Genomic DNA, 27,568 nt, shown 5'->3' on the forward strand with positions numbered 1-27,568 from the left:
ATACCATCCTTCCCTTTCAGGATTCAATTACATTGCATTTATTTTATAATATGTTAATGCTAATACTTCACTGTTCCCTGTAGCTTTTAGCATTAAAAATTAAGCAACTGATTTGAAAGAAGAAACCGAGTCACTAGATTAAAGACCTAAATAGTGCTATAACTGTCCCTTGGTGTATGTCACATACAAGGGTACATAAGACGACATGTAAATGAAACAAACCCCCGTGTCTCCTTGGTACCTCACTGTTCTGATGCTTACATTATTTCTCCTTTATTCCTTGTCCTCCTTCTATAAGTCATAAATCTCTCAAGAATGACCAGATACTGTGTGTGATATAGACAGTTTAATATTCTTTATAATAAATCTGCCTTTCTCTGCAATTCTCCAGCTGTTTCAGAAAGAACAAGTGGATCCTCTTCAGGTGAAATTGCAGCAGGTGAATGGACTTGGCCAGGGATTAATTCAGAGTGCAGGAAAAAACTGTGATGTGCAGGGCTTAGAACATGATATGGACGAAATTAATACTCGATGGAATACACTGAATAAAAAGGTGAGCTTATGAGCAAATGACACTTGTGCTGGGACTAGAAGGGGCAAAAAAGAGATATCTAGACCTGAGGTTGCCCTTAAGACTAAATGTCAATGCCATCTATAATTACTAAATGGGTTAGTAGTAGTTTAAATACAATACTGTTCTCTCCTTCCTTGAATTTGAGCTCTCCATATCTGTGACACAGGTTGCACAAAGAATTGCACAACTGCAGGAGGCTCTGTTACATTGTGGGAAATTTCAAGATGCCTTAGAGCCATTGCTCAGCTGGTTGACAGATACTGAGGAGCTCATAGCCAATCAGAAGCCTCCATCTGCTGAGTATAAAGTGGTGAAAGCACAGATCCAAGAACAGAAGGTAAGTGGGAATGTGGAGACGGCGAACTAAGCAGACAGTGACAGACAACACATTGTTTATAGCTTAAGGAGCCAGTCCGGAGTTTCAGTAGAACTTAACTTACATGTGTCCTCCTGAGAAGAAAGGTGGAAATTGATTTTCACTGGTTTACTCTGGAGTTTGTCAGACTGAGTGAGTTACACACTTGTTCATGTGTCATATTGTAAGATCAGCAATAGTTAGAATAATGTTGAATGTCGTAAATGAGTTGTCTATATTTTTGTCCTATTTGATTAATGTTAGCATGTTAATTATACATAATAATGGGTTTCATTATGACACTTTCATTCATGTACATAATAAACTTTGATCACATTCACACTCCATGACTCTCTCTTGTCTCTGCTTTCTACTCATCCTCTTCATCTTCCCACCTAGCCCTATTTCTACTTTGTGAGAGAGACCTAGTGAGTGTCACTAAAATGGCTCACAGGAGTATGAATACCCTGCCAGTGGCTGTATTACTGAAAAAATGTCTTTCTCTCTCCCATCTACTGTTAACTGTATCAAATCCTCTGTGTCACAGATGCTGTGCATGTAATCACAGCTGCTGAGAATCTAGTGAACAGCATGTCAGGTTTGCACGTCAGCATTAGGCACATACACACTGCTTCACGGGACACAGAGGGGGACAGATACATGTCTTTAGGGCTTGGAAGTCAGTAGTCACTCACTTTTTGAGTCAGGGTCTCATGTAGCCCAGACTGGTCTGCAACATTATATTGCTGAGGCTGACACTGAATTTCTCATCCTCCTGCCTCCACCTGCTAAGTGCTGGGATCGCAAGTGTAAACCTCACTTTGTTTATGCAGTGCTTCATGCATGCTGAGCAAGCATTGTGCCAGCTGAGCTTGGTCTCCCCAGTCCTCTACCTATTGTGTCAGTGTGATTTCTGTTTCAATGTAGTTTTGTTTTTAGTATTTCTTATTTTGTGCCAAGCATGGTGATAGACACATGTCTTCAAAACAAGCTCTTAGGAGACTGGGGTAGGAGAATTTTTTTATAGAGTTTCAGGCTAACCGTGACTACATAGGATAGATCATGTTTCAAAAATAACCAGGTACAATGAATGTACACCAATGGATAAAAGAAGTTTTTTTGGTTTGTTTGTTTGTTTGTTTGTTTGTTGGTTGTTGTTTTTTTAGTTTTAGGGAGATATAATGAAATTTTATGTCATTTACAGCATACAAGATGATATTTTGATATATGTATATAATACATTGTGAATAAAATATCTGTCATTTCAGATCCTAGTGATTTTTCTGTGTGCCTTTGACTTTTGCTTGTTGTTTCCTGAGATTCTATGGCTGACCTGGGATTCACTATGTAGCCTAGGCTGGCCTTGAACTCAAAGATCTTCCTGCCTCTGCCTCTGCCTCTGCCTCTGCCTCTGCCTCTGCCTCTGCCTCTGCCTCTGCCTCTGCCTCTGCCTCTGCCTAAGTATTGGAACTAAAGATGTGCACCACCATTCCTGGCAAATGTACTTGTCTCTTAATTCAAGGGAAGTTACCTGTCAATAATACAGTGACAGCCATGGTACTATAGTGAAAACTGAAGTGAGTGGACCTGACAGGAACTGTACTATATCACATTCTTTGGGGCTCAGTTGTTCAGTTAATGCATTGCTCAGTTAAGCTTCAGATTCATCATGATGATTGTTTGTTTGTGTTTTCTTCAAGATAGGGTCTCAACTATGTAGTCCAGGCTGGCCTTAAGATTCATAGAGATCCACCTGCCTCTGCTTCCCCAGTGCTGCACCACTAACCCAGCTCTGGGTTTATTTTTAAATGACCCTTTGTTGTTACTTTCCTTTCTCTTTATACACACATGCCACAGTTGCTCCAGCGACTCCTAGATGATCGAAAGGCCACAGTGGATATGCTTCAAGCAGAAGGAGGCAGAATAGCCCAGTCAGCTGAGCTGGCTGATAGAGAGAAAATCACTGGGCAGCTGGAGAGTCTTGAACGTAGATGGACTGATCTCCTCAGCAAGGCAGCAGCCAGGTAAGGGATTTGGGACGTGGTGGGAGGATTGTTCTGTTCCGGGTTTGGTTACAGTCACTCAGGTGCTTTACAGGCTCTTGGATAATCCCTGTTTTGCTTTGAAGAATGTTCAGTGGCTTTTCCTGATGGGGGATAAGTGTTTAGAAACAATCCACGTATCACTCTCAGGAACTGAGCCTTTGTTGCTCACAAACTTTGAGATGCTTGATGTGAGTAGTGGCAGTGCTGCCTCAGAGTCGCTGTTCCAAATGATGGATGCAAACCCCTCGCCTTCCAGCCAACTGACAGTCTGAGGTTTTGAGAGTTTGTTGTGTTTTTTTTTTTTTTCCTCCTTTCACATATATAAACAGTGTTTTAATTGTCAGAATTAAAACTTGACATGTCTCTTTTCTGTTAGATTACATTGATACTTAATGTTTTTTTTTGCATTCTAAGCTAATCTATGATACTGTTAAATACATAGGCATTTAAGAGATAGGTATTTTCTTATAAAATAGGCTTGCTAAATGTAACTTGGATAAAGGAAACATCAAGTGAGGTTTTACTAAAATACATCACACAATCCTGCCCCCACCCACCCCCACCCCTCCATACCAAGGATTGAACTTAGGACTTCATCTATGCTGGTCAAAAGTTCTACTACTGAGCTGCATGCCCCAGCAGTACTAGACCTTTTAAAATGGCCAGCATTCAGTCTGTTCTCGAAGGTGTTAAGACCTTTCATTACTAATTTGGTGCTCATACAGGTCTGTTGCTTATTTCTGTTTTGTTTTGTTTTGTTTTGTTTTGAAATCTAAGACAGCTTCCTCTCTCCTTTTTAATTTTTGGTATACTTAAAACCCAAGTTTAATGTGGACATTATATAGAATTTAAGATTCCAAATAAAGTATGCGTGTGCTTGTCTTAAATTTGACTTGAAATTGTCAGAAGCCTAATTGGGTATTTGAAACTGGGGAGGGACTTTTAGCTCACGTGAGTAAACTATTTCACATATTTTCTTAACTCACATACAGGAGTAAGACATGAAAACAGTTGACTTGGGGCTCCTTTTCACTGTGTCCTGTGTATTGTGGCTCTTGTTTAGGTGGAGCACATGGTACGTCCCATTCTGATATGTGTCAGCGTGGTCTGAGGGAGAATGCTAGAAGAGCTCCTCCCATCCTTAGCCTGCCACTGCTCATGAGGGGTCAGAGAAGTCTCTGTCTAAGCCATCAGGGTTAGCTTTCATTTAATTGTGGGATGATAATCCTGCCCGCCTTAGAGAAGGTTCATGGAAAATGATGCTGTGAAAACTTTTATGACTGCAAAGTCGTCCCACCTAGTTACGTTGTCTGTTTACTATGAGCACTTAAACCATGCCTGGTAAAGACTGCCCTTTTACTGAATTTAATACTACATGACTCGTAATGTGACTTTCTGCCTGAGCAACTTGTTCTATGTATTTGTGTAGGCAAAAACAGCTGGAAGATATCTTGGTTCTGGCTAAACAATTCCATGAGACAGCTGAGCCTATTTCTGACTTCTTATCTGTCACAGAGAAAAAGCTTGCTAACTCGGAACCTGTTGGCACTCAGACTGCCAAAATACACCAGCAGATTATTCGTCACAAGGTAGGAAGGTGCTGCCATAGATGAAACAGCCAGAGGTAGAGACTGAAAAACTGCAGCATTCTCTAGAAGATGTTTTGTGGAGTTTTTAGTTTAAGATGAGGTCATATTATTAGTTGGAAAAGTTACATTGGGTTGAAGTAAAGTAGACTTTGACTAATAGCTGAACATCAAAGGGGAGAGAAGCAGCTTGTGTGTTACTTTTCATATTGTTTTTGCTGTGCAGCAGGTGAATTTTTATTTTAATTTGTTCTGTTATTTGTTATTCATTGTTTCATGTTTGTTTTTCATTTACTTTTTTGTTACTCATTTTTTCCATCTGGATTTCCAGGCTCTAGAGGAAGAAATAGAAAACCATGCAACAGATGTGCACCAGGCAGTTAAAATTGGGCAGTCCCTCTCCTCCCTGACATGTCCGGCAGAGCAGGGCATCATGTCAGAAAAGCTAGACTCATTGCAGGCCCGATACACTGAAATTCAAGACCGGTGCTGTCGGAAAGCATCCCTGCTCGAGCAGGCACTGTTCAATGCTAGGCTGTTCGGGGAGGATGAGGTGGAGGTGCTCAACTGGCTGGCTGAGGTTGAGGACAAGCTCAGTACAGTGTTCGTAAAGGATTACAGACAGGATGTCCTGCAGAAACAGCATGCCGACCACCTGGTATTTGTGTTTTCATTCTTATAGTTATGTTCCTGAATTTATTTTGTCATTCTGATATGTGTTCCTTTTCATTTCTTTTTCTTTTAATTTCTTTTTTCCCCTTCATTCCAAACACTTCAGCTCTATTGTGTGCATAGTATATTTATACATATACATAGTTGAGTTGTTGCCAAGTACTAGTCCTTTTTGGATAGGTCCATGAATAAATACTCGTATTTAACAAGTGAACTAATGATTCTACATTATGTAGGTAAGAGGCAGGGTCCATCTCAATTGCACATTGGGTAATTACATCAATGGATCAGTAGGTTTTCATTTGAGTAGATGAGAGCATTCTGTAACAAAACCACATATATCTGCATGGTATCCATAATCTCATCATGTACTTGTAACTTATATTTGTGAAATCCAAGAGATTCTGTATCATCTTATACAATATGCCTGTTTTGATCTTTTTTTTTTTAAGATTTACTTATTTATTTATTATATGTAAGTACATACACTGTGGCTGTCTTCAGACACACCAGAAGAGGGAGTTTCAGATGGTTGTGAGCCACCATGTGGTTGCTGGGATCTGAACTCAGGACCTTCAGAAGAGCACTTGGTGCTCTTAACCACTGAGCCATCTCTCCAGCCCTTGATCTTTTTTCAATTATGTGTCTGTGTGTATATGTGCATGTCAGATCTGTGTGGACGTGGATGCTAGCTGCCTTGTGGTGGTGGAAATCAAACTCAGGTTCTCTGGAAGAGCAGTCCCTGTTCTTCACTCCAGCCGTGTTTTAGATTGCTTCATGAAGTCTATTTTAGACACAGTTGGCATTTTTGTTGTATTTCATTTCTAAACTTCTTGTGTTCGAGTTTGATATCGGCTGATTGGTAAAGCTGATTTCACCCTAAATCTTTTCCATCTAGCATGAAAGAGAGCTTGCCTATAGAGCATTTCTTAGTTGTCTTTAGCAGAGTAACCAAAGAGATACAGAAAGGAATCAACTGTCTGACTTTAATCTGAGCTGCTAGTGGATCTCTCTAGGTGTTGTCCTTTTAAAGCACTCAGAGTGCTTCCCTTTGCTATGCCATAGACTTGAAATTAATGCTCTTCTTTCCTTCCAGGCTTTAAATGAGGAGATTATTAATAGAAAGAAGAATGTAGATCAAGCAATAAAAAATGGTCAGGCTCTTCTAAAACAAACAACAGGTACTTTGAAAAGTATACCTCTTAGCACCTCCTTAAGATTGTTTTATGTTTTGAGTGGTTTGCCTATATGCACTTATGTGCACCACATCTGTACGTACTGCCCTCAGGGGGCAGAAGAGGGCATTGTCCCCTGGAAGTAGAGTTACAGGTTGATATGAACCACCATATGCTTTTTGGAACCAAATCCAGGTCCTCTAAGCCATCTTGTCAGCCTTAAAGACCATAAGCACCCAGCACTGACCAGTCCTCCTGGTCTGTGGGAACCTTGACATGCGCTGATTGTATTGCTGTATGTGTTCCACGGAAACGGGTCACATGTTCATTTTCTGCTAAACCTTTTGAAAACTACACGACTTAGTTGTCTTCTATCTGATTATAGATGGTAATTCCTCCTACCTCCTAATATATTGAATACCAGCATTGTCTGTAAAGTTTCAGAAACATCTAGAAACCCCTGCGATTGGATTTCAAGCTTGATCTCCGTAATAGTTTATGTGATTAAGGGTTCATTTCCATTTCCAGTTTCCCCTCAGTTTGGGATATTGAGTGAAGTCGGGACATAGCAAGAGTCTATGAAATTTCAGCTCTCATTTAAAGACAGTATTGAAAGGCTCCTTTCCTCTCCATGCTGAGAGCTCCTTGGTGTGAACAGTGGTTGCTGTTCTTCACAGGTGAGGAGGTGCTGCTTATCCAGGAGAAGCTGGATGGAATAAAGACCCGCTATGCAGACATCACTGTCACTAGCTCCAAGGCCCTCAGAACTTTAGAACAAGCTCGGCAGCTGGCCACCAAGTTCCATTCTACATATGAGGAACTAACTGGGTGGCTGAGGGAGGTGGAGGAGGAGCTGGCAGCCAGTGGAGGACAGTCTCCCACAGGGGAGCAAATACCCCAGTTTCAGCAAAGACAGAAGGTAAGCCATCATTTTATACTGTAGCAGGCAAAGAAGTTTCATCTTTGTCTGTATCATATTTCCTTACCTTTACCTTAGAACTAAACCAAATGAACTGCTTTCTCTCTTGTGTACTCATGACAACAAGATTTTACATAAAGATAAGACTGTTGTCTGAAGAAGAAAGAAGTCAATTTCTAGGTGCCTAGGAAGTTTGCTTGCTGTGTCACCTATAATTCACCTCCACCATTCATTCTCTAAAGGGGGCACTGTTTGGAGACCAGAAGACAAGTGAAAAGGAGGCGAGGGAGATGGATGAGGGCACTAGCAGAAAAAGAACAAGAACAAAGCAAGGGAAGGAATTAAATGGGGGAGGTGCTTCGTAGTTAGTTCTAATTCTGCTGCAGTATCTAAAGCAGTTCTAGAGGCACAGAAATTCTTTGTGGGTATTTGTTATGTTAAATGCCCCTAATTAGAACATTAAGGAATAGAAAGAAAGAAACACTGTTTGTTCTACTCAGACAATGTGACTCAAATCTTGCAGGCAGTTGTAAATAAGCAGCAGCTAAGCTGAAAGTCAGGTTTCAAAATGATTGAAAATGTGAGGCAGAGAAAAGAGCTGAAGGAAGGAGGTCAGTGCCCTGCTGGGATGTGTGCTAGAGATAGGCATCCCCCAATCCCCCCAGCACACACTGCTGCTGATGGGCTTAATTTAGCAAGGTGTGGCCTGAAAACCTTTCCCTCCTTAGGAACTGAAGAAGGAGGTCATGGAACACAGGCTGGTGTTGGACACAGTGAATGAGGTGAGCCATGCTCTCCTAGAGCTGGTGCCTTGGAGAGCCAGAGAAGGACTGGATAAACTTGTGTCTGATGCCAACGAGCAGTACAAACTGGTCAGTGACACTGTTGGACAAAGGGTAGATGAAATTGATGCTGCTATTCAGAGATCACAACAGGTAATGTTTATAATGCTATGTGCTAGTGGTTTAGGTCATGGGATGTATGTGTGGTGTCCAGTGCTATAACCTACATAAGTACAGGCTCAAGAAGAATAATGAGATCAAAGTAAATAGAACAAACATACTTTAATAATGGTAAACACAGCCAGGCGTGGTGGCGCACGCCTTTAATCCCAGCACTCGGGAGGCAGAGGCAGGTGGATTTCTGAGTTCCAGGCCAGCCTGGTCTACAGAGTGAGTTCCAGGCCAGCCAGGGCTACACAGAGAAACCCTGTCTCGAAAAACCAATAAATAAATAAATAAATAAATAAATAAATAAATAAATAAATAAAGGTAAACAGTTGGAAGAGGCTTGATCCAGGGCTACACAGAGAAACCCTGTCTCGAAAAACCAATCAATCAATCAATCAATCAATCAATCAATCAATCAATAAATAAATAAATAAAGGTAAACAGTTGGAAGAGGCTTGATCCAGATTAGAACCAAAATACTCAACCACTTGGTACAGAGAAAAACTTGCAAGAAGAGCCCTATGTTAAAGCTATTTTTTAAATTTATTTGTTTTGGGGTTTTTGTTCATTTGTTTTACTTTTATATGTGTGGGTGTTGTGTTTGTATATATCTGTGCATCATGTTTATAACTGATACTAAAGAAACTAGAAGAGGGCCAACACATGGGTTCTGTAAACCAAACCCAGGTCCTTTGAAAGAGCTCTTAACCTCTCTGTACTATCTCTCTAGCCCTGTCTTGCCACCTTCCTTATATAGGTTCTCACTGTGTAGCACCATCTTAGCCTTAAATTGACAGAACTCTACCTGCCTCTGCCTGCTGAAAGTTGGAGTTTGCCACACCACTATTTTAGTGTTAGATGGAAAAGGGGAAGATACCAAGAACTATAATTACTTTCAAATAAGCAAACCAAAATAGCACAGCCAGCCAAAAGGGCCTCTTAGTAAACACAGGTGTCATGTTTCCCTTTTTCCTTCTGCTTTGGAGGTGGGGAGAGGCGGGGCACATCTTCATCATCTTCCTAAGGCATCACTGTCACACAGCTGGCCACGCACTTATTACTATGCCATAACCCCCATTACTGTTATACCAGTAATGTCTATATAAATATTCAGAGCACTTCTGTTCCTAAGCATTTCAGATAAAGGGAAGTCTTAGTTATGGTTTTATTGCTGTGAAGAAATACTGTGACCAAGGCAACCCTTGGAAAGGAAGACATCCTCCCCCGCCCCCGTCTTATTTATTTAATGTATGTGTATGCTCTATCTGCATATGCACCTGCATGCCAGAAGACGGCATTCGATCTTAGTATAGATGATTGTGAGCCACCATGTGAAAGAGAAACAATGTTCTTAACCACTGAGACATCTCTCCAGCCCCCAAAGGAAAACATCTAATTAATGCTGGCTTACAATTGCAGAGGTTTAATCCATTATCATCATGATGGGAAGCATGGTAAAATACATAACAGTCATGGTGCTAGAGAAGGAGCTGAGAGTTCTGTCTTGATCCGCAGGGTACAGAAGGGGACTGTATCACACTGGCCAGACTAGACTTAAGTATATGTGAAACCTCAAAGCCTGCCTTCATAGAGACACACTTCCTCCAACAAGGCCACACCTCCTTATAGTGACACTCTCTGAGCCAAGCTTTCAAACACATGAGTTTGTGGGGGTGCCAAAACTCTTCAGACCACTACAGTAACAGTGGTTAAAATTGAAGAAAAGGTTATAAAGATTAGAGAACTCTAATGATCAACAGTTATACAGAGAATGTTCTTAGATTTTGTGATTGAGTTTGGGGTTCTTCTAGGTTCCACCATCTAAGCAAGTTCTTTCAATTTAACACTACTCAACTGTCCATTGCCATTATAAATTTATGTTTAAACACCTATTTCTAGACATGATGGTGCACACCTGTAATCCTTTAGGAGGCTAAAGCAGGAGAATTATCACAAGTTACCTGAGTTACATCAAAAGGCCTTGTCCCAAAAAATAAATACAAAATAATAAGTAAAGCCACCACTGTTTAGTGTTAGAATTGGAGAGAGACTAACGGAGCACCACTCTGTTAAGGTTCTCTAATTAGAAGCACACTTTGAAAGAGTCTAACGGCTATTTCTACTAAGTTTTATAACTTCATTTGAAGAAGTTGAATTCTAACTTTTCTATATCTTTGTTGTTGTAATTTTATTTTCTTTTTTGAAATTTTTGTTAATTTTGTGAGACAAGGTATGCCTGTGTAATGCAAGCTGGCCTTACACTTTCAATCCTCCTGCCTCAGCCTCCCAAGTGATAGAATCGCATGTTGTCCTCCCTGTGGTGCTGGGGATTATACCCACAGTCACAAAGCCCTCCCCTCCAACACCCCCCCCCCCCGCCAGCTTGGTTTATGGTTTTTAATGAAATTGTTCTCAGTTTTGAATTTACTTTTGGAGTACAACTATATTTCTGAGAATTCAGGCATTTCTGTGTTGGATAGTTTACAGTTGCCGGACAGAGCTGCTGGCTGTATGTAACTGTTCATTTTTACTGACTGTTAGTACGAGCAGGCTGCTGATGCAGAACTAGCTTGGGTTGCTGAAACCAAACGGAAGCTGATGGCCCTCGGTCCAATTCGTCTAGAACAAGACCAGACTACTGCTCAGCTGCAGGTGCAAAAGGTAAGTATAGAAGAGCCAGGCGCTCCCCGTGTCCTTACTGGGAAAATATGTGACCATCCCAGATTAAGTAGAATGGTTTAATTAGTGATGGTAGAAATTAATCTATAAATACTTGGCTTCAGTGAGGAAAATATGTTTTGGTTTTTTTTTTTTTGTGGAAAAGGATAAATAAACCTTTGAATCTGAGAAAAATAGTTAACGATTTCCTAGATAATTTAGGAAGTAACGTGTTTTGTGAACAACTAAAATGATGAGCATTGAAAAATAGTTTTGAAGATAAGCACAGATGATAGGTAAAAGTTAAACTTTAAAAATATTCCTTATGTCTTTTTAAAGCTAGGAATTTCATTTGTCCTGTCTGACATTTCATCAGTACAGGCACAGAGCAGGGTCCTTTCACTTCCTGATGTAATCATAGTTCACTTTTCAAAGGCTTTCTCCATTGACATCATTCGACACAAAGATTCAATGGATGAGCTCTTCAGTCACCGTGGTGACATCTTCAGCACATGTGGAGAGGAGCAGAAAGCTGTACTGCAGGTGAGTTGCACTTGTTATTCAGCTGCGATTTTTTTTTTAAATAAATTTATTTATTTACTTTACATCCTAATTGAAGCTTCCCCTCCCTCCTATCCTTTCAGTCCCTCCCTTCCCTCCTCTTCCTCTCCCTTTCTAAACTACAAAATAATGTCTTAAAAGTATTTTTCTTTTACCTGCTGGACTTTCTGATTACTGTTGGTTAGTTAGGTCAGGGCATAGTGGTGCATGCCTATAATCCCAGGACTTGAGAGAGTGTGAGGCAAGAGAATCTCAAGCTCCAGACTAGCCTGTGTTGTGTTTGACCTGATTTCAAACGTGCCACACAAGGTGCACAGTCAGCACTGTTTTCTCAGGGAAAAAGGAGATTTGAGCTGTTCCTTTTAAGCATCTGAAGAGTAAGTGCCAGGCTTAGAAACTTTTTCTTTTAAGCTGGCACTTGGCAGTGTGTTGGGTTGCCTATTTTGTTGGGCTAATGTTGCCTCATTGTTGTGTCTTTTTTGTTGTTGTTGTTGTTATTTTGTTTGTTTGTTTGTTGGAATTGAGCCCTTGCTGCTGTGGAACTCCCAGAAATGACCTGGCTCTGCCTCACCACCACACCTAGCCCTAGAAGATTATTTTTATTACATCTTTCTTGTGCTGTTTTATTACCTTTTAAGCTAAATTCATACTTTTCATATTCTAGAATTAATGCATATGTGTCATAGTTACATTTGAATTAAATATGAAGAGGAAACTAAAAAAAAATCACTTTTTCATTAGTCTATCTTTGTTAATTTTATGTGTTCTATCTGTCTCATAGGAGAAAACCGACTGCCTAATACAGCAATATGAAGCTGTTAGCCTGCTTAACTCAGAGCGCTATGCTCGCCTAGAGCGAGCACAGGTCTTAGTGAACCAGTTTTGGGAAACATACGAAGAGCTCAGCCCCTGGGCTGAGGAAACACTGGCGTTAATAGCACAGCTGCCTCCTCCAGCTGTGGATCATGAGCAGCTCAGACAGCAGCAGGAAGAGATGAGGGTAAGGAGCATGCTGATTCTCTCCAGTGAAGGGGGGCTATGTAACTTACTGAGAAACAACATTTATAAGGCCCACAGGGTGAGTTTCACTTCTTACTAAGTTAATTCCTAACCAGAATTTCTTTTCATGATGAAAGTACATGTTAAATTTTTCATCGTTTAATATTAATTGATTAAAGATTAAGATATGTCAAGAAGCTATCAAGCCAGGCATGGTAGCACATGCATACAGTCTCAGCATCTGGATGTTAGGGTCGTGATCTAGAGGACAGGCTGCGGTACAGAGAAGTTCTAGTCCAGGTTGGGTGATGGCAAAAGGTTAAATTAACTGAGAAAGACATTTAAAACACCTTTTGTAAATAGGGGTAAAGAAAGAGCTAACAGGGCTGGGGTGTAGCTTAGTGGTAGAATATTTGTCATGTGCCTGAGGCGCAGAGTTTGATCCCCAGTCTATAAGAAAAACCGAAGAACCAGCTAAAAATTAAGAAAATTTGCAATATTTCTGAGACTTGTCAGGTATTATTAGGTGTGACTTGATGGCCCTTCTGCTTGATTCAGTAAGAGCTGTGAAAGAACTAATCAGAGAGCATTTGCCTCCTACACTTAAGATGAAAGAGAAACTTGTAGATGTATCAACTAAAACTGTGGCTATGAGTAATGCTTTACTTTGAAGTGTTCATTTTTGGCTTATGATTTCTCCTTAGTACTGTTCCTTTATTCCTTTATTTATTTTTAATGAAGGGAACTGACTTCCACAAGTTCACCTCTGATTTCCTTTTGTTGTTGTTGTTTGACTTATTTATTTATTTATTTATTTAATGTATGGGAGTACACTGTAGCTGTCTTCATACACACCAAAAGAGGGCATCAGATCCTATTACAGATGGTTGTGAGCCACCATGTGGTTGCCGGGAACTGAACTCAGGACCTTTGGAAGAGCAGCCAGTGCTCTCAACTGCCGAGCCATCTCTCTAGCTCTCCCATATTTCTTTAAGTGAAAGGTGTAAACTGGACATAACAGCAAAGTCAGAGCGGTTGAGTTACCAAGTGATTGCTATTCTCAATCTATCCTGCTTGCTGACTCAGTCTAAAGTGTAGACATACTAAGCTATGTAAATTATAATGTGATAAAGAGATTACTTAAAGACTGGTATGACCTTCTTAGTGATTGGACCTCTGATCTGGTTTGGAAAATTAAGTGAATTATGTAGCTGGAGCGGAAAACTTCCCATAAAAAAGGAGAAGCCAGGACTTGCTGATTCTAACAACTGGGTTTGTTCTTCTCAAAGTTATTACCTGTAATCAAAGTGTCTAAATAACTGGTGTAAATGTGCTCAATATTTTTGATTTGTTATGACCTAGGAAACCTCACTCTTTGCCTCACTTCTTTTTGTTTGTTTGTTTGGTTTTGGTTTTTTGGTTTTTTTTGTTTTGTTTTGTTTTTTGTTTTTTTGAGACAGGGTTTCTCTGTGTATCCTTGGCTGTCCTGGAACTCACTTTATAGACCAGGCTGGCCTCGAACTCAGACATCCACCTGCCTCTGCCTCCTGAGTTGGCCTTACTTGTGATGTTGTTGTTGATTGTTGCTTGTTCTCTTCACTCACTATATTTTAATTCTTATTTCTTCCCATAGCAACTAAGGGAGTCCATTGCTGAACACAAACCTCATATTGATAAGATACTAAAAATAGGTCCCCAGCTAAAGGAGCTAAACCCCGAGGAAGGGAAAATGGTCGAAGAAAAATACCAGAAAGCAGAAAACATGTATGCCCAAATAAAAGATGAGGTGCGCCAGCGGGCCCTGGCTCTGGATGAGGCTGTGTCTCAGTCTGCTCAGGTAAGTGTGACTATGTCGGGACACTCAACTGTGCACTAGCCTAAGCAGAGGTTCTCTGTTGATGACCCATCATCCATAGAGCAGAAAACTGTCTGCTTATGTTTGTTCCCATCATCGGTGCACTGACGCTGGGTGAGAGGTAAAGTGCAGCCTGCCTGGGGTATGCAGTTGTTTATTGATGGTTTCTCTGAGAACTTCATGCTACGATGACTCTTTAGCAGGGACAATTTGAGGATAAATTAATTTTGTAGACCCCAAACCAGTAATTACCTCAACAAAAGACAGGTTCCAGCTGGGCCTGTTAACGGTAAGATTTAGAATGGCAGCACATTAACGTGAGTAGCCGACTTCAAGTTTAGAAAAAAATATGCATCCAAAGGGAGAAGTACACCAAAGAGAAGGGAATTCACCAGCGGCAGACCTTACAGCACGGAACTGCACCCTTCTCAACTAATACGTTGTTGTTGGTGGCACGTGTGTCGTGTCTGGGTGTTTTACTCCTGTGTTGAGTCAGTATTCTTGGTCAATACTTGTACTTACTCAAGTTTCCCACTCCCGTCCCATCTCACCCCATTGTGGAATGTGTTCCTTTGTGTTGTTGCCGCCTGCTCCTGTCTTCCTCACACCGCCTCATCCCATTGTTGTGTTGACTGCGCCCACCATTGCAGATCACAGAGGTAAGGTGCCCACTCACTCCTACGGGAGCCCATTTCTCAGAGAACTGAGAGCTGAGGACATTGCTAGAAGAATGCTTCCCTTACCTTTTGTGGAAGTTTATTGTGGCCATCTTGTTTGGGGTGGAATATAGACGTTAAAGAGAGATGGAAATGGTTTTGTTAAAGAAAATTGTTTTTCTTGTAGGGCACTTAATATTGATGAGACTTGCTCAATATTAAATCCAGAATTGGTTTAGATGTTTTTCTTTCTTTCTTTTTTTTTTTTTTCAAAAACTCGTCTGTGCTGTTCTCACTTTCCAATTCTATATCAAATTATAAATAAAAAATTTTATAGGTTTATTCATTTTAGTACCAGAAAAGTGTGAAGGTTTGATTGGCCTTCCTTCTTACCTCTCAGCATGGCCCTTTTCTTTGTCTCACACTGTGGGTTGTTAGACAGCACACCACAAAGTTCCCATTCATGTACACCGAAGCCAAGGGCAGCTCACTCTGTCTAGTCTGTTGCATGCAGCTGCCATCTCCGATGCTGAGTACTGACTCCTACCAGTTTCATAGTCCTGTCCCTTTCTTGTCAGATTAGTTGGAGTTGGAGAAGTATTGTGACAATACTAACCATTTTTGTTTGATTTTTGGTATATTACTTAGTATTTTTTGACTTACAAAATAAATACTGCCCTTTCCCCCTTCTGATGGGCTAGCTCTATTATCTAAATCTAAAACAGTTTTTTTAGAGAAAACTAACACTGAACAGCCATTGTGCTAGGCTGAACTCAGGTTATCCTAAACAACAGGTCACCTTATGCCCTCACATGCCCTTCAATATGATGAAGTATTCTATGATGACTAACGAGTCACCCTTGTTTAGTTTCATGATAAAATTGAACCCATGTTGGAGACTCTGGAGAACCTGTCCTCTCGCCTGCGAATGCCTCCCCTGATTCCTGCTGAAGTCGACAAGATCAGAGAGTGCATCAGTGACAATAAAAGTGCCACCGTGGAGCTGGAGAAACTGCAGCCATCCTTTGAAGCCCTGAAGCGGCGGGGAGAGGAACTCATTGGAAGATCGCAGGGAGCAGACAAAGATCTGGCTGCAAAAGGTACTTGGTGGATCTAATTTTTTTTTTTTTTTTTTAAGAAAGATAATAGAATGAACTAGAGGCTGTAGCTACCCAGAGTCACTTCTCAAGTAATGAGTATTCCAAAAGTCTGTGGAATTCATTTAGAATTCAGAACACATTTCCCTATTGAAATAAGGTTACAATTGGAAGCTCGATTCCCAGGCCAGGAAACAAATGTTCCTTTAACCCCTAATGTGAGTACCACATTATCAATAGCGGGCAGAGCATAACCACCTTTGTAACACTTTCCATGGGAAATTTACGGAAAGTTCAGTGAGAACACTGGAAGGGAGCATTTCCATCGCAGCTCTTTTGTTTTTATCTTACTGGATATTTTGTGTGGTATTTTCAGATTGCTTCTGTGGTTCCTTTATGAGGGAGATCAGCATACGTAGAAAAAAACCTAGAGTAGAGATCCCTGCTGAAGTGCACGAGGAGCAATGATAGTAGTAAAGCTACACTGAACTATAAATAATGTCAGGGTTACATCGAATTTCAGGGAGCAATTAGATTTTGAACTTGGAGAGCTTCTGTTCACATCTCTCTTTGCTCCTTCAGAAATCCAGGACAAGCTGGATCAAATGGTATTCTTCTGGGAGGACATCAAAGCACGGTCTGAAGAGCGAGAAATTAAATTCCTTGATGTCCTTGAATTAGCGGAAAAGTTCTGGTATGACATGGCAGCTCTCCTGACCACCATCAAAGACACCCAGGATATTGTTCATGACTTAGAAAGCCCTGGTATTGACCCATCCATCATCAAGCAACAGGTTGAAGCTGCTGAGGTAACAAAAACACGAAACATCATCTCATATGTATGTCCTTTAACAGAATACTGTATCCACGTTGTAAGGGTATGCATGTGATTGTATGTGTGGTGGCGTAGTGGTGATGATCATGTTTTGTTTTGTTTTGTTTTCATGGTTTTCTTGCAGTGTCGAGATTCTTGTGTCCTAAGCAAGTGCAGTGCCACTGAGCTAAGTCCCAAGCCCTTGAGTTACATTGTGTTAGCTGAAAACTTTGTTTTGTTTTGTTTTGGTTTTTTAGGTCTTTTTTTTTTTTTTTTTTTTAAAGATTTATTTATTTATTATATGTAAGTACACTGTAGCTGTCTTCAGACACTCCAGAAGAGGGAGTCAGATCTCATTATGGATGGTTGTGAGCCACCATGTGGTTGCTGGGATTTGAACTTCAGACCTTCGGAAGAGCAGTCGGGTGCTCTTACCCACTGAGCCATCTCACCAGCCCTGTTTTTTGAGACAGGGTTTCTCTGTATAGCCCTGGCTGTCCTGGAACTCACTTTGTAGACCAGGCTGGCCTTGAACTCAGAAATCCGCCTGCCTCTGCCTCTGGGATTAAAGGCCAGCTCTTTGTTTTGTTTTTAATGTGAGACCTTTTTCTACTTTCAGAAAGGAGATAGACAGTAGAAAATTTAAAATTCTGAATTTATCATCCAGGGATAGCAAGTTACTTAAACACATCTTTTTCTAGACTTTCTGGGCAGTCTAATTATCACTAGACAGACTTCACATGATTTCCATTTGGCATAAGCAATACCTGGTCTCACCATCTTCTTTTAGAAACTCTGTCCTCCTTTATTCCTCTCTGTTGGTGTGTGACCCATGTTTACGTATAGGATTATGTAGCCCAGCTATGACACTGACATTTGTGACTTGTACTGTGTTGTTTCATATATTTCTTCATGGAGCCAGTAGGGGCTGAGAAATTATCAAAACTCATTATACATCCAAATTTATGTTCTTCTTGCCATTTTTGACATCACTACATGCTCATATCTTATGTATATAATACTTTTTTTTTTCTCGGAGACTAGGTGTCTCTGTGTAGCCTTGGTTGTCTGGAGCTTACTCTGTAGACCTGGCTGGCCTTGAACTCACAGAGATCCACTTGTCTCTGCCTCCCAAGTGCTGGGACTAAAGGTGTGCACTGCCACGCCCAGCGCCAATACATTTTACTTTGTCTGTTGACTGCTTGCGAGTATGAGGCTGCACTCTCTGGATAAGCAGTATCTTAAAAAGTAAAAGTCATTTTGTGATTCGGGAGGTTTTGCTTAGTGCTTGCTCTCGATTGTGGGTGGGGCGTTCTGTGCTGCACTTGCAAAGCTTGAGAAGCTATGCTCTGCTTTCTGTTGTGACTCATTGTCGGCTCCTTTCCATCTAGACTATTAAGGAGGAGACAGATGGTCTGCATGAGGAGTTGGAGTTCATTAGAATCCTTGGAGCAGATTTGATTTTTGCCTGTGGAGAAACCGAGAAGCCTGAAGTGAAGAAGAGCATCGATGAGGTATGGGGCGTGGGCGGGGCTCAGATGAGAAGTAGCACAGCAGACCAGAGAGGTATTACTAGCAGAATTTGATTCAATGTTTTTCCCATAGATGAATAATGCTTGGGAGAATTTAAATAAAACGTGGAAAGAAAGGCTGGAAAAACTCGAGGATGCCATGCAGGCTGCTGTGCAGTATCAGGACACTCTCCAGGTGAGAGGCTGGGAGATGCTCACAGAAGAAGTACAAGTGCTGCTCTCTCTTGTCATCTTCTAAGTCTGCTGCAGAGTGGGTCACCCTCACTACTGCAGTGTTGGGAAACCTAAGACAGTCTTGCTTTCACATTTCTGACCTACATTTCCCACTTCTATTGAGAAAGTATTGATATAAAATACATCCAAGTTTCAATTACTACTGCCATTTTTATTGTCATTGCCTGCTTGTCATAGTTGTACCCATTCAGCTGCTCAGTGAAGCTGGCCTAATTGTGTAAGTCACTGCTTGCTTGTGAACCAAAACCCACACAATCGTGAAGCCCAACACTGATAAGGAGATGTTCCTTCTCTTCTACTGTCGTCATGTTTTTGTTTTTATGTATTTGTGTTTTTATTTCAGGCTATGTTTGACTGGCTAGATAACACTGTGATCAAGCTCTGCACCATGCCCCCCGTGGGCACAGACCTCAACACTGTCAAAGATCAGTTACATGAGATGAAGGTCTGTACCCAGGAAAGGCTTTGAAAAGAGAGTTCCTTATTTTTAATAATGAAGACTTCAATTAATGTTAACATTAAATAAATCTTTTATAGGAGTTCAAAGTAGAAGTTTACCAACAGCAAATTGAGATGGAAAAACTCAATCACCAGGGTGAATTGATGTTAAAAAAAGCTACCGATGAAACTGACAGAGATATTATACGAGAACCACTGACAGAACTCAAGCACCTCTGGGAGAATCTGGGTGAGAAGATTGCCCATAGACAGGTAAGGCTAGAGTAGGTAACATGGGTTGGTGAGCCACCCTCTGCCCGCTCTGATTTCCTAACAAATGGTCTTTGTCTTGTCCTGAGCAGCATAAGCTAGAAGGTGCTCTCTTGGCCCTGGGCCAGTTCCAACATGCCTTAGAGGAACTAATGAGCTGGCTAACGCACACTGAAGAGCTGCTGGATGCTCAAAGACCAATAAGTGGAGACCCAAAAGTCATTGAAGTTGAGCTTGCAAAGCACCATGTAAGTGTTTTCATTCCTACCTAACTTTGCCAGTTTGAGACCAGTTACTGCCACCAGAAGCTTAATATCATATGGACCTTAAGGAGCTAGGTTCAATGACATCAAAAGAGATAAATTATGTCATTCAACATTTTTCTAGGTTCTAAAAAATGATGTTTTGGCTCATCAAGCCACGGTGGCAACAGTCAACAAAGCCGGCAGTGAACTCCTGGAGTCTAGCGCTGGAGATGATGCCAGCAGCCTGAGAAGCCGCCTGGAGACCATGAACCAGTGCTGGGAATCGGTGCTGCAGAAGACAGAGGAGAGGGAGCAACAGCTGCAGTCCACCCTGCAGCAGGTATGCACGGAGGAGGGGCGGTCATGGGAGGGAAAGGACGCCATCTGGGGTTGAACCCCTTTTGAAAAGAGCAGCTTTTGATGGCAGGTATTTCTATTACTATTCAGTTAGTCACGCTGACCAACTTGTTTTGAGATTCAGGTGTTTCCTATAGCAAGTCAGGCTTCTCCCCAGATTGCAGTAGGCATCTATTGTGTTATAGGGAGATCTGAAGGATCTTGCTAGACTCTAGCCGTAAGCAAGCAGATTGTGCCTGTCCAGAGTTAAAACTGACTACTCTGCCTGAGACCAGCTTCAGAATCCTCCCAGTGCGTGCATTCAGATCATTCCAAAAGTTTCCCTATACAGCTGATTGCTTACTGATACTGCTGATGTGTCTTTTTTTTCAAAAGGCCCAGGGTTTCCACAGTGAAATTGAAGATTTCCTCTTAGAACTCAATAGAATGGAGAACCAACTTTCTGCATCTAAACCTACAGGAGGACTTCCTGAGACTGCTAGAGAACAGCTTGATACACATATGGTAACAGTTTCTTCAAATGGCACAAAAGCATTCAGTAGCCTCTCTGAGAGACTTATATCCTGGGAATCTGTGATGGTATGATAGTTAGTTCAGCTCTTCTACAGACTTCAGTCCAGACTTGGGCAGCAATAGAAAGGAAAGAGTCAGCTAGAAAGGCGCTGGTGAGCTGGTAAATTCGGTCTGTCTGTCCATTTGGTGGATACCAGAATGTTGACTAGAACTGAGATCATCACCAATATGTTTGTATTCGGTAAGAGTTTAGAGAAATCTGAAAGGTGCTGACAGTATTTTAAGAGAGCCTACAAACAACAAAAGGCAACATTATTTCTAGGCAGATCCTTAAAAAAAAAAAAAGACAAATACATTATTACAGACTATTTTTGATGTCTTTCGGATCTTTAAAAATTTTTTTATTTTCTTGGTGAGTTAATTGTCTTCCTATTAAGGAAGAATTCTGGGTTTAATTTTCTAACAGCTCATACTTGGAACTGAACCTAAAAGGGACTTATATAAAGACAAGACCTTTCTGGACCTTTCCAGACTGTACTAGTGAAATATGTTGTGTATGGGGTCTTTCAGGAAATAGATATTATTGATATATTTTGCTACCTTCTTTTGTAGGAACTACATTCCCAGCTGAGAGCCAAGGAAGAGATTTACAATCAGTTGCTTGACAAGGGCAGGCTTATGCTCCTCAGCCGTGGTGACTCTGGGTCTGGCTCAAAAACAGAGCAGAGTGTAGCACTCTTGGAACAGAAGTGGCATGCAGTCAGCAGTAAGATGGAAGAAAGAAAGGTACCACTGCAGAACACTGTTTGAGCAGTGTGTTCAGTGACTGTGTGACATCACTGTCTTCATTTTTGAAGATGGGTGTGTTGTGATATGTCAGAGAACTTATCTCATAATGAACTTTATATCAATCTATCTGACAGTAATCTTTAGTTTGTGTTCCTACTTACAAAGTTTTGCTGGAGTTTATAACATTGAATTAAGAAGATGGGGACAGGGCAATGTAAGAAATGTGACCAGCAATTTTCTTTTAAGGAATTTTACTGAAGATCAGAAGAAAAGTAAATTATGACCTCTTCCCGCTAGTTCTCAGAAATTGGATTTTCTTCTTTATAAGAGCAAAAGAGGGGATATGAACTGAAGGGTTTTGGTTTTTTTTTTTTTTTTTTCAAAAAAGTTGGGGTTTGTTTGTTTGATTTTTTTTTTCTTTTTTTTTTTTTTAAATGGCTACAGAGTCTCATTCTCTTCTTTGACAGTCAGGTCAAGTATAAAATCTGCAAATAAACTCATTGGGCATGTCCCCTCTATCAGTAGTGAGCTAGGTGTCAGTAGGAAGAGTAACCAAGTAGACCAGTCGTTTGGAACGATTGGTCAGAACACAAGCACGCTCCCATGTAAAGCTGTCCTGCTGTGGGCTTCTGTGCTCTTGTATTATGGAGACTAGCCAAGGACCTGAATATAAGCCTGTGTTCTGTTTTTTGTTCTCTGTCCTGTAAAAGGCAGAGCAAAATTAATGAGAGAAACTGAGGCAGAATCTAACTCAATTAAGGGTTTTGAGACATGAGAATCTCAAATTTAAGGGCAGTGTGGGCTGTAAAGCAAGAAAAAATAGAATTCAGTTTTAATTTCTAAACAGGTCTGAAAGCTTTGACTTTAGTATCCACCTGATTGATATATTGTTTATATCATTTTTTTTTTTATGCTAGAGACTGAACCTAGGGCCTTAAGCATTCTAACACTATACATTGTATGTCTTTAGAATATTCATTATAAAATGTCTTTAGAATATTCATCATAAAATAGCCTGAAAGGATGAAAAAGAAAATACCTATAATCTAATCAACTAAATTAGTAGCAGTTTCAGTTTTTAGTGTATAAAGAACAGAAGAGTATTTTTAATATACTCATTTTGCTCATTCTTTGAATATATTCATTTTTAATATATTCTGGATGTAATCATCTTTTTTTAAAAAAAAAAAATCATCATTTTACTTTACCTGCCTAGAGGATGGCCACAGCTGTCTACTAAGAAGCTAGGGCAAGAAATCCCATAGAGTAGAGCTTGTGGACCATGGACTGGGAATGTGCTAATGGAAACAAGCACTTGCCGTGAACGTGCCATTATTTCCTGCCATTTAGAATTGTGCCTTTTCCTTTTTTTTTTTTTTTTTTTTTGGTTAAGAATTATTTATTTTATGTATGTGAGTACACTGTAGCTGTCTTCAGACACACCAGAAGAGGGCATCGGATTCCATTACAGATGGTTGTGAGCCACCATGTGGTTGCTGGGAATTGAACGCAGGACCTTCGTAAGAGCAGTTGGTGCTCTTAACCGCTGAGCCATCTCTCCAGCCTGCCTTTTCCTTTTTTATTTACTCAGTTCTTGTCCAGATGTTTTAGCTTCAGACCTTTAACATTTAGAACTCCTGAATCTTTTGTATTTGAGGTTTATTAAATATTTAGTGGTTTATTAAGTGAGTCTTCTTGCCTCATTCAATCTGGTATACATCTCATGCCTTTGTTGTCAAAGATGTAATTTCTGAACTTGGTGCTTTTTCTGTGTGTTTTATTTAAAATTCAGTCAAAGCTTGAAGAGGCCCTCAGCCTGGCAACAGAATTCCAGAATTCCTTGCAAGAATTTATCAACTGGCTTACTCTAGCAGAGCAGAGTTTAAACATCGCCTCTCCTCCCAGCCTGATTTTGAACACTGTTCTTTCCCAGATAGAAGAGCACAAGGTAATTGTGTCTTAAGATGATGTTACCTTCCCTTTAAAAGGGTCCATTCAAAGGAGTGTTCCTTCACCTGGTTTGTGTCTAAGAAGAGTACTGTGTTCCCCACAGGTCTTTGCTAATGAAGTAAATGATCATCGAGACCAGATCATTGAACTGGATCAAACAGGGAACCAGTTGAAGTTCCTTAGTCAGAAACAGGATGTTGTATTGATCAAGAATTTGTTAGTTAGTGTCCAGTCTCGGTGGGAGAAGGTGGTCCAGCGGTCTATTGAAAGGGGTCGGTCACTGGATGATGCCAGGAAGCGGGCAAAGCAAGTAAGTTATAAAAGAGGCACAACTTGGTGGGCAGCCTTGAGTCCTGAGCCTCTGAAGTGATGCTCAGAGATGAGTTGTACAGCTCACACACTGTTTCCTGTTACAATGTAATCATACTTGATTTTAGTTCCATGAAGCTTGGAAAAAACTGATTGACTGGCTAGAAGATGCAGAGAGTCATCTGGACTCAGAACTGGAGATTTCCAACGACCCAGACAAAATCAAACTTCAGCTTTCTAAACATAAGGTAAAATATAGTTAATTGCTGTGAGATCCTAAGCTTAGTATTCACCAAAGTTTGCTATTTGCTGAAAATGGAAACCAGAGCCTGTTAAAAAAAAAACAAAACAGTTGATTCATGTTAAATTATCAAGAAGGGACTAGGAATGTAAATAATTAGGTAGCAGTCCTTTTTATTTCTTCTTATTGGGTATTTTCTTTACTTACATTTCAAATGTTATCCCCTTTCCCAGTCTTGCCCCCTACCCCCCCCCATCCCATCCCCTCTCTTGGTAACAGTCCTTGCCTGGCATGAACAAGGCTCTCATTTGACTCCCTAACACCTCATGAACTGACTATGGTGGCATGTGTGTGTAATACCAAGAAGCGAAAGATCAGAAATTCAAGACCAACCTAGAATATGTGAGACTTTGTCTCCAAAAAAAAAAGAAAAAAAAATCAAGATGAAAGCCAGGCATGGTGGCAAATCGTAGCACTTTTACAAAAACTAGACAAGTGTCCTATCTCTTCTGTAACCAACCCCATGTAATGGATCCCTGGGTGCTTAGATAACATGACGTCCATATTTTCATGTAATGGATCCCTGGGTGCTTAGATGATAACATGACGTCCATATTTTCATGTAATGGATCCCTGGGTGCTTAGATGATAACATGACGTCCATATTTTCATGTAATGGATCCCTGGGTGCTTAGATAACATGACATCCATATTTTCATGTAAGGGATCCCTGGGTGCTTAGATAACATGACGTCCATATTTTCATGTAAGGGATCCCTGGGTGCTTAGATAACATGACATCCATATTTTCATGTAATGGATCCCTGGGTGCTTAGATAACATGACATCCATATTTTCATGTAATAGATCCCTGGGTGCTTAGATAACATGACATCCATATTTTCATGTAATGGATCCCTGGGTGCTTAGATAACATGACGTCCATATTTTCATGTAATGGATCCCTGGGTGCTTAGATAACATGACGTCCATATTTTCATGTAAAGGATCCCTGGGTGCTTAGATGATAACATGACGTCCATATTTTCATGTAAGGGATCCCTGGGTGCTTAGATGATAACATGACGTCCATATTTTCATGTAATGGATCCCTGGGTGCTTAGATGATAACATGACGTCCATATTTTCATGTAATGGATCCCTGGGTGCTTAGATGATAACATGACGTCCATATTTTCATGTAATGGATCCCTGGGTGCTTAGATGATAACATGACGTCCATATTTTCATGTAATGGATCCCTGGGTGCTTAGATGATAACATGACGTCCATATTTTCATGTAATGGATCCCTGGGTGCTTAGATGATAACGTGACGTCCATATTTTCATGTAAGGGATCCCTGGGTGCTTAGATAACGTGACGTCCATATTTTCATGTAATGGATCCCTGGGTGCTTAGATAACGTGACGTCCATATTTTCATGTAAGGGATCCCTGGGTGCTTAGATAACGTGACGTCCATATTTTCATGTAAGGGATCCCTGGGTGCTTAGATAACGTGACGTCCATATTTTCATGTAAGGGATCCCTGGGTGCTTAGATAACGTGACGTCCATATTTTCATGTAAGGGATCCCTGGGTGCTTAGATAACGTGACGTCCATATTTTCATGTAAGGGATCCCTGGGTGCTTAGATAACGTGACGTCCATATTTTCATGTAAGGGATCCCTGGGTGCTTAGATAACGTGACGTCCATATTTTCATGTAAGGGATCCCTGGGTGCTTAGATAACATGACATCCATATTTTCATGTAATATCTAAGCAAACTGCTTACATGATTAACTATCTAAAAGTATGGCGTTTTAGAAATTGCCATGTGCCATTGTATGTGGTATAGACAAAAGTTATAAATTTCTTTAAGGGGAAGCTATTGTTAATTTTAGTTTAGTTTTTTTGTTTGTTTTTATGCTATGTTTGCTTTGTAAACCTGAAAAAGAAGTTTATTTTAAATCAAAATATATTCCAGTTTTTGGAGGACTGGGAATTAAACCCCGTGCATGCTATTATCTCATTTTAATATGTGTATATGTGTTATTTGTTGTTTTTCTTTCTTTCTGGAAACAGGAATTTCAGAAAACTCTTGGTGGCAAACAGCCTGTGTATGATACCACAATCAGAACTGGCAGAGCACTGAAAGAAAAGACTTTGCTTGCTGGGGATACTCAGAAACTTGACAACTTGCTAGGAGAAGTCAGAGACAAATGGGATACTGTCTGTGGCAAGTCTGTAGAGCGGTGAGCATGAATGTCCCCTGTAAGGGCAGACCAATTCAGATATGGCATACCAAAGTATATAAGAGATTGTCACTAAATTAAAATAGGAGTAAGGAAGCTGGATAGGTGGCTTAGTGACTAAGAACACTTGTTGCTCTTGCAGAGGACCCAGGGTTGGTTCCCAGCATCCATATTGTGGGTCCTGTTCATGATCAGTTCTAGGTGATCAATGCCCATAACTCCAGGAATAGGGGATCCAACACCCTCTTTTGACCTTTGTAGGCACCAGGCATACATAGGTGCATAGACATACCTGCAGGCAAACCACTTATAAAATAAATCTAGCCTAGACATAATTGATTTTAAATCTTTGGGCATTTCTCTCACTTGTTATTAGTTATTAGTTATTATTTCCAACTGTTGTAATATAGAAGTTAATCTGTATAGAGTTTAAGCAGTATTCCCTTTTAACAGTTAGAATTGTGTGCACTGGTTCTTCCTTCTTTCTTTTAAATCACTGAGTTTTGTATGTCTTCTCAGACAGCACAAGTTGGAAGAAGCCTTACTGTTTTCAGGCCAGTTCATGGATGCTTTGCAGGCTTTAGTTGATTGGTTGTACAAGGTGGAGCCACAGTTGGCTGAGGACCAGCCTGTACATGGGGACCTTGACCTCGTCATGAACCTCATGGATGCCCATAAGGTGAGGAGCAAGAATTGGGAAGCAAAGCCAGAGCCTTGTCTCGATCTGCACCCTCTGTTGTGCTGACCACCTAGAGAGGAGGGAATGCTTGGTGAGGATCTCTGGAGAAGCAGCCCTCTGTCTTCTGTGTTTAGACAAACTTTAACCACCTTTAATCTCTGAGTTCAAGGGTAGTCTGGTCTATAAGGCAAGCTCCAGGACAATCAGGAATACATAGAGAAGCCCTATCTCCAAAACAAAACAACTTGTTGCTGGGGTTTTTGCAACAGTCACAAAGAATTTACCAGGATTGGTTTGATTCAGACTTGGCAGCATGTGAAGAGGTTCTCCCTGTTTATCTCTTCGTTCAATATAAGTTGAAATTGCATTCAGGGGAAAACTGTAAAGAAATCCATTTCCACTAACACCTATAGGAATGGGAGAATTTTTTTCTAACCACTTTGTATAGTAACAAGCCCACCGCCATATATACCACCAGTTCATCTGCCCTGCACCTGTTGTATTGAGCTGTATGATATTCTTCTGTTTTAATACAAAGCATTCTATTTTGCCTTGAAACATTCTATGGGCCAGTGAGAGAACTTGACAGGGATGGGGCTTGCTGCCAAGCCTGACAACCCAGGTTCAATCCCTGGGGAACCCACATGGTAAAAGGAGAGAAATGTCTCTAGCAAGTTATTCTCTGATTTCCATAACTGTCTACACATATAAACAAAACCAGAACTAAGTGTAATTCATCACATTCTCTGTACTTCAGGTATGTTCTTTTATATCTCCCTTCATTCTAGAAATACTGGTATAATTGTTCCCGTGTTTTAGATTAGGTTAAGTAAGCAC

The 27,568-nt window shown here is 40.6% G+C and overlaps 1 protein-coding gene across 21 annotated transcripts in view; it reads left to right on the top strand.

Annotated features, from left to right (window-relative positions):
* Nucleotides 1-27,568, top strand: part of Macf1 (microtubule actin crosslinking factor 1) — a 341,227-nt gene that overhangs the window by 287,507 nt on the left and 26,152 nt on the right. For 15 of the 21 annotated variants that reach the window (XM_085838977.1, XM_085838973.1, XM_085838974.1 and 12 more), the window contains 27 exons: nt 392-553; nt 741-911; nt 2,787-2,953; nt 4,404-4,563; nt 4,892-5,218; nt 6,329-6,413; nt 7,085-7,326; nt 8,055-8,261; nt 10,818-10,937; nt 11,370-11,477; nt 12,277-12,495; nt 14,128-14,331; nt 15,874-16,105; nt 16,685-16,911; nt 18,308-18,430; nt 18,522-18,623; nt 19,026-19,127; nt 19,220-19,393; nt 19,483-19,638; nt 19,778-19,975; nt 20,368-20,496; nt 21,118-21,291; nt 23,087-23,242; nt 23,348-23,554; nt 23,682-23,801; nt 25,883-26,052; nt 26,572-26,731. In XM_085838977.1, coding sequence (XP_085695103.1) covers nt 392-553; nt 741-911; nt 2,787-2,953; nt 4,404-4,563; nt 4,892-5,218; nt 6,329-6,413; nt 7,085-7,326; nt 8,055-8,261; nt 10,818-10,937; nt 11,370-11,477; nt 12,277-12,495; nt 14,128-14,331; nt 15,874-16,105; nt 16,685-16,911; nt 18,308-18,430; nt 18,522-18,623; nt 19,026-19,127; nt 19,220-19,393; nt 19,483-19,638; nt 19,778-19,975; nt 20,368-20,496; nt 21,118-21,291; nt 23,087-23,242; nt 23,348-23,554; nt 23,682-23,801; nt 25,883-26,052; nt 26,572-26,731 — 4,602 coding nt within the window. The remainder of the gene's footprint in view (nt 1-391; nt 554-740; nt 912-2,786; nt 2,954-4,403; nt 4,564-4,891; nt 5,219-6,328; nt 6,414-7,084; nt 7,327-8,054; nt 8,262-10,817; nt 10,938-11,369; nt 11,478-12,276; nt 12,496-14,127; nt 14,332-15,873; nt 16,106-16,684; nt 16,912-18,307; nt 18,431-18,521; nt 18,624-19,025; nt 19,128-19,219; nt 19,394-19,482; nt 19,639-19,777; nt 19,976-20,367; nt 20,497-21,117; nt 21,292-23,086; nt 23,243-23,347; nt 23,555-23,681; nt 23,802-25,882; nt 26,053-26,571; nt 26,732-27,568) is intronic. The other 6 variants (XM_085838991.1, XM_085838981.1, XM_085838989.1 and 3 more) reach the window with 1 other exon arrangement.

Source organism: Mus caroli, unplaced genomic scaffold (assembly GCF_978045245.1).
Source record: "Mus caroli unplaced genomic scaffold, Mus_caroli_1 scaffold_6, whole genome shotgun sequence".
NCBI classification, from domain to species: domain Eukaryota; kingdom Metazoa; phylum Chordata; class Mammalia; order Rodentia; family Muridae; genus Mus; species Mus caroli.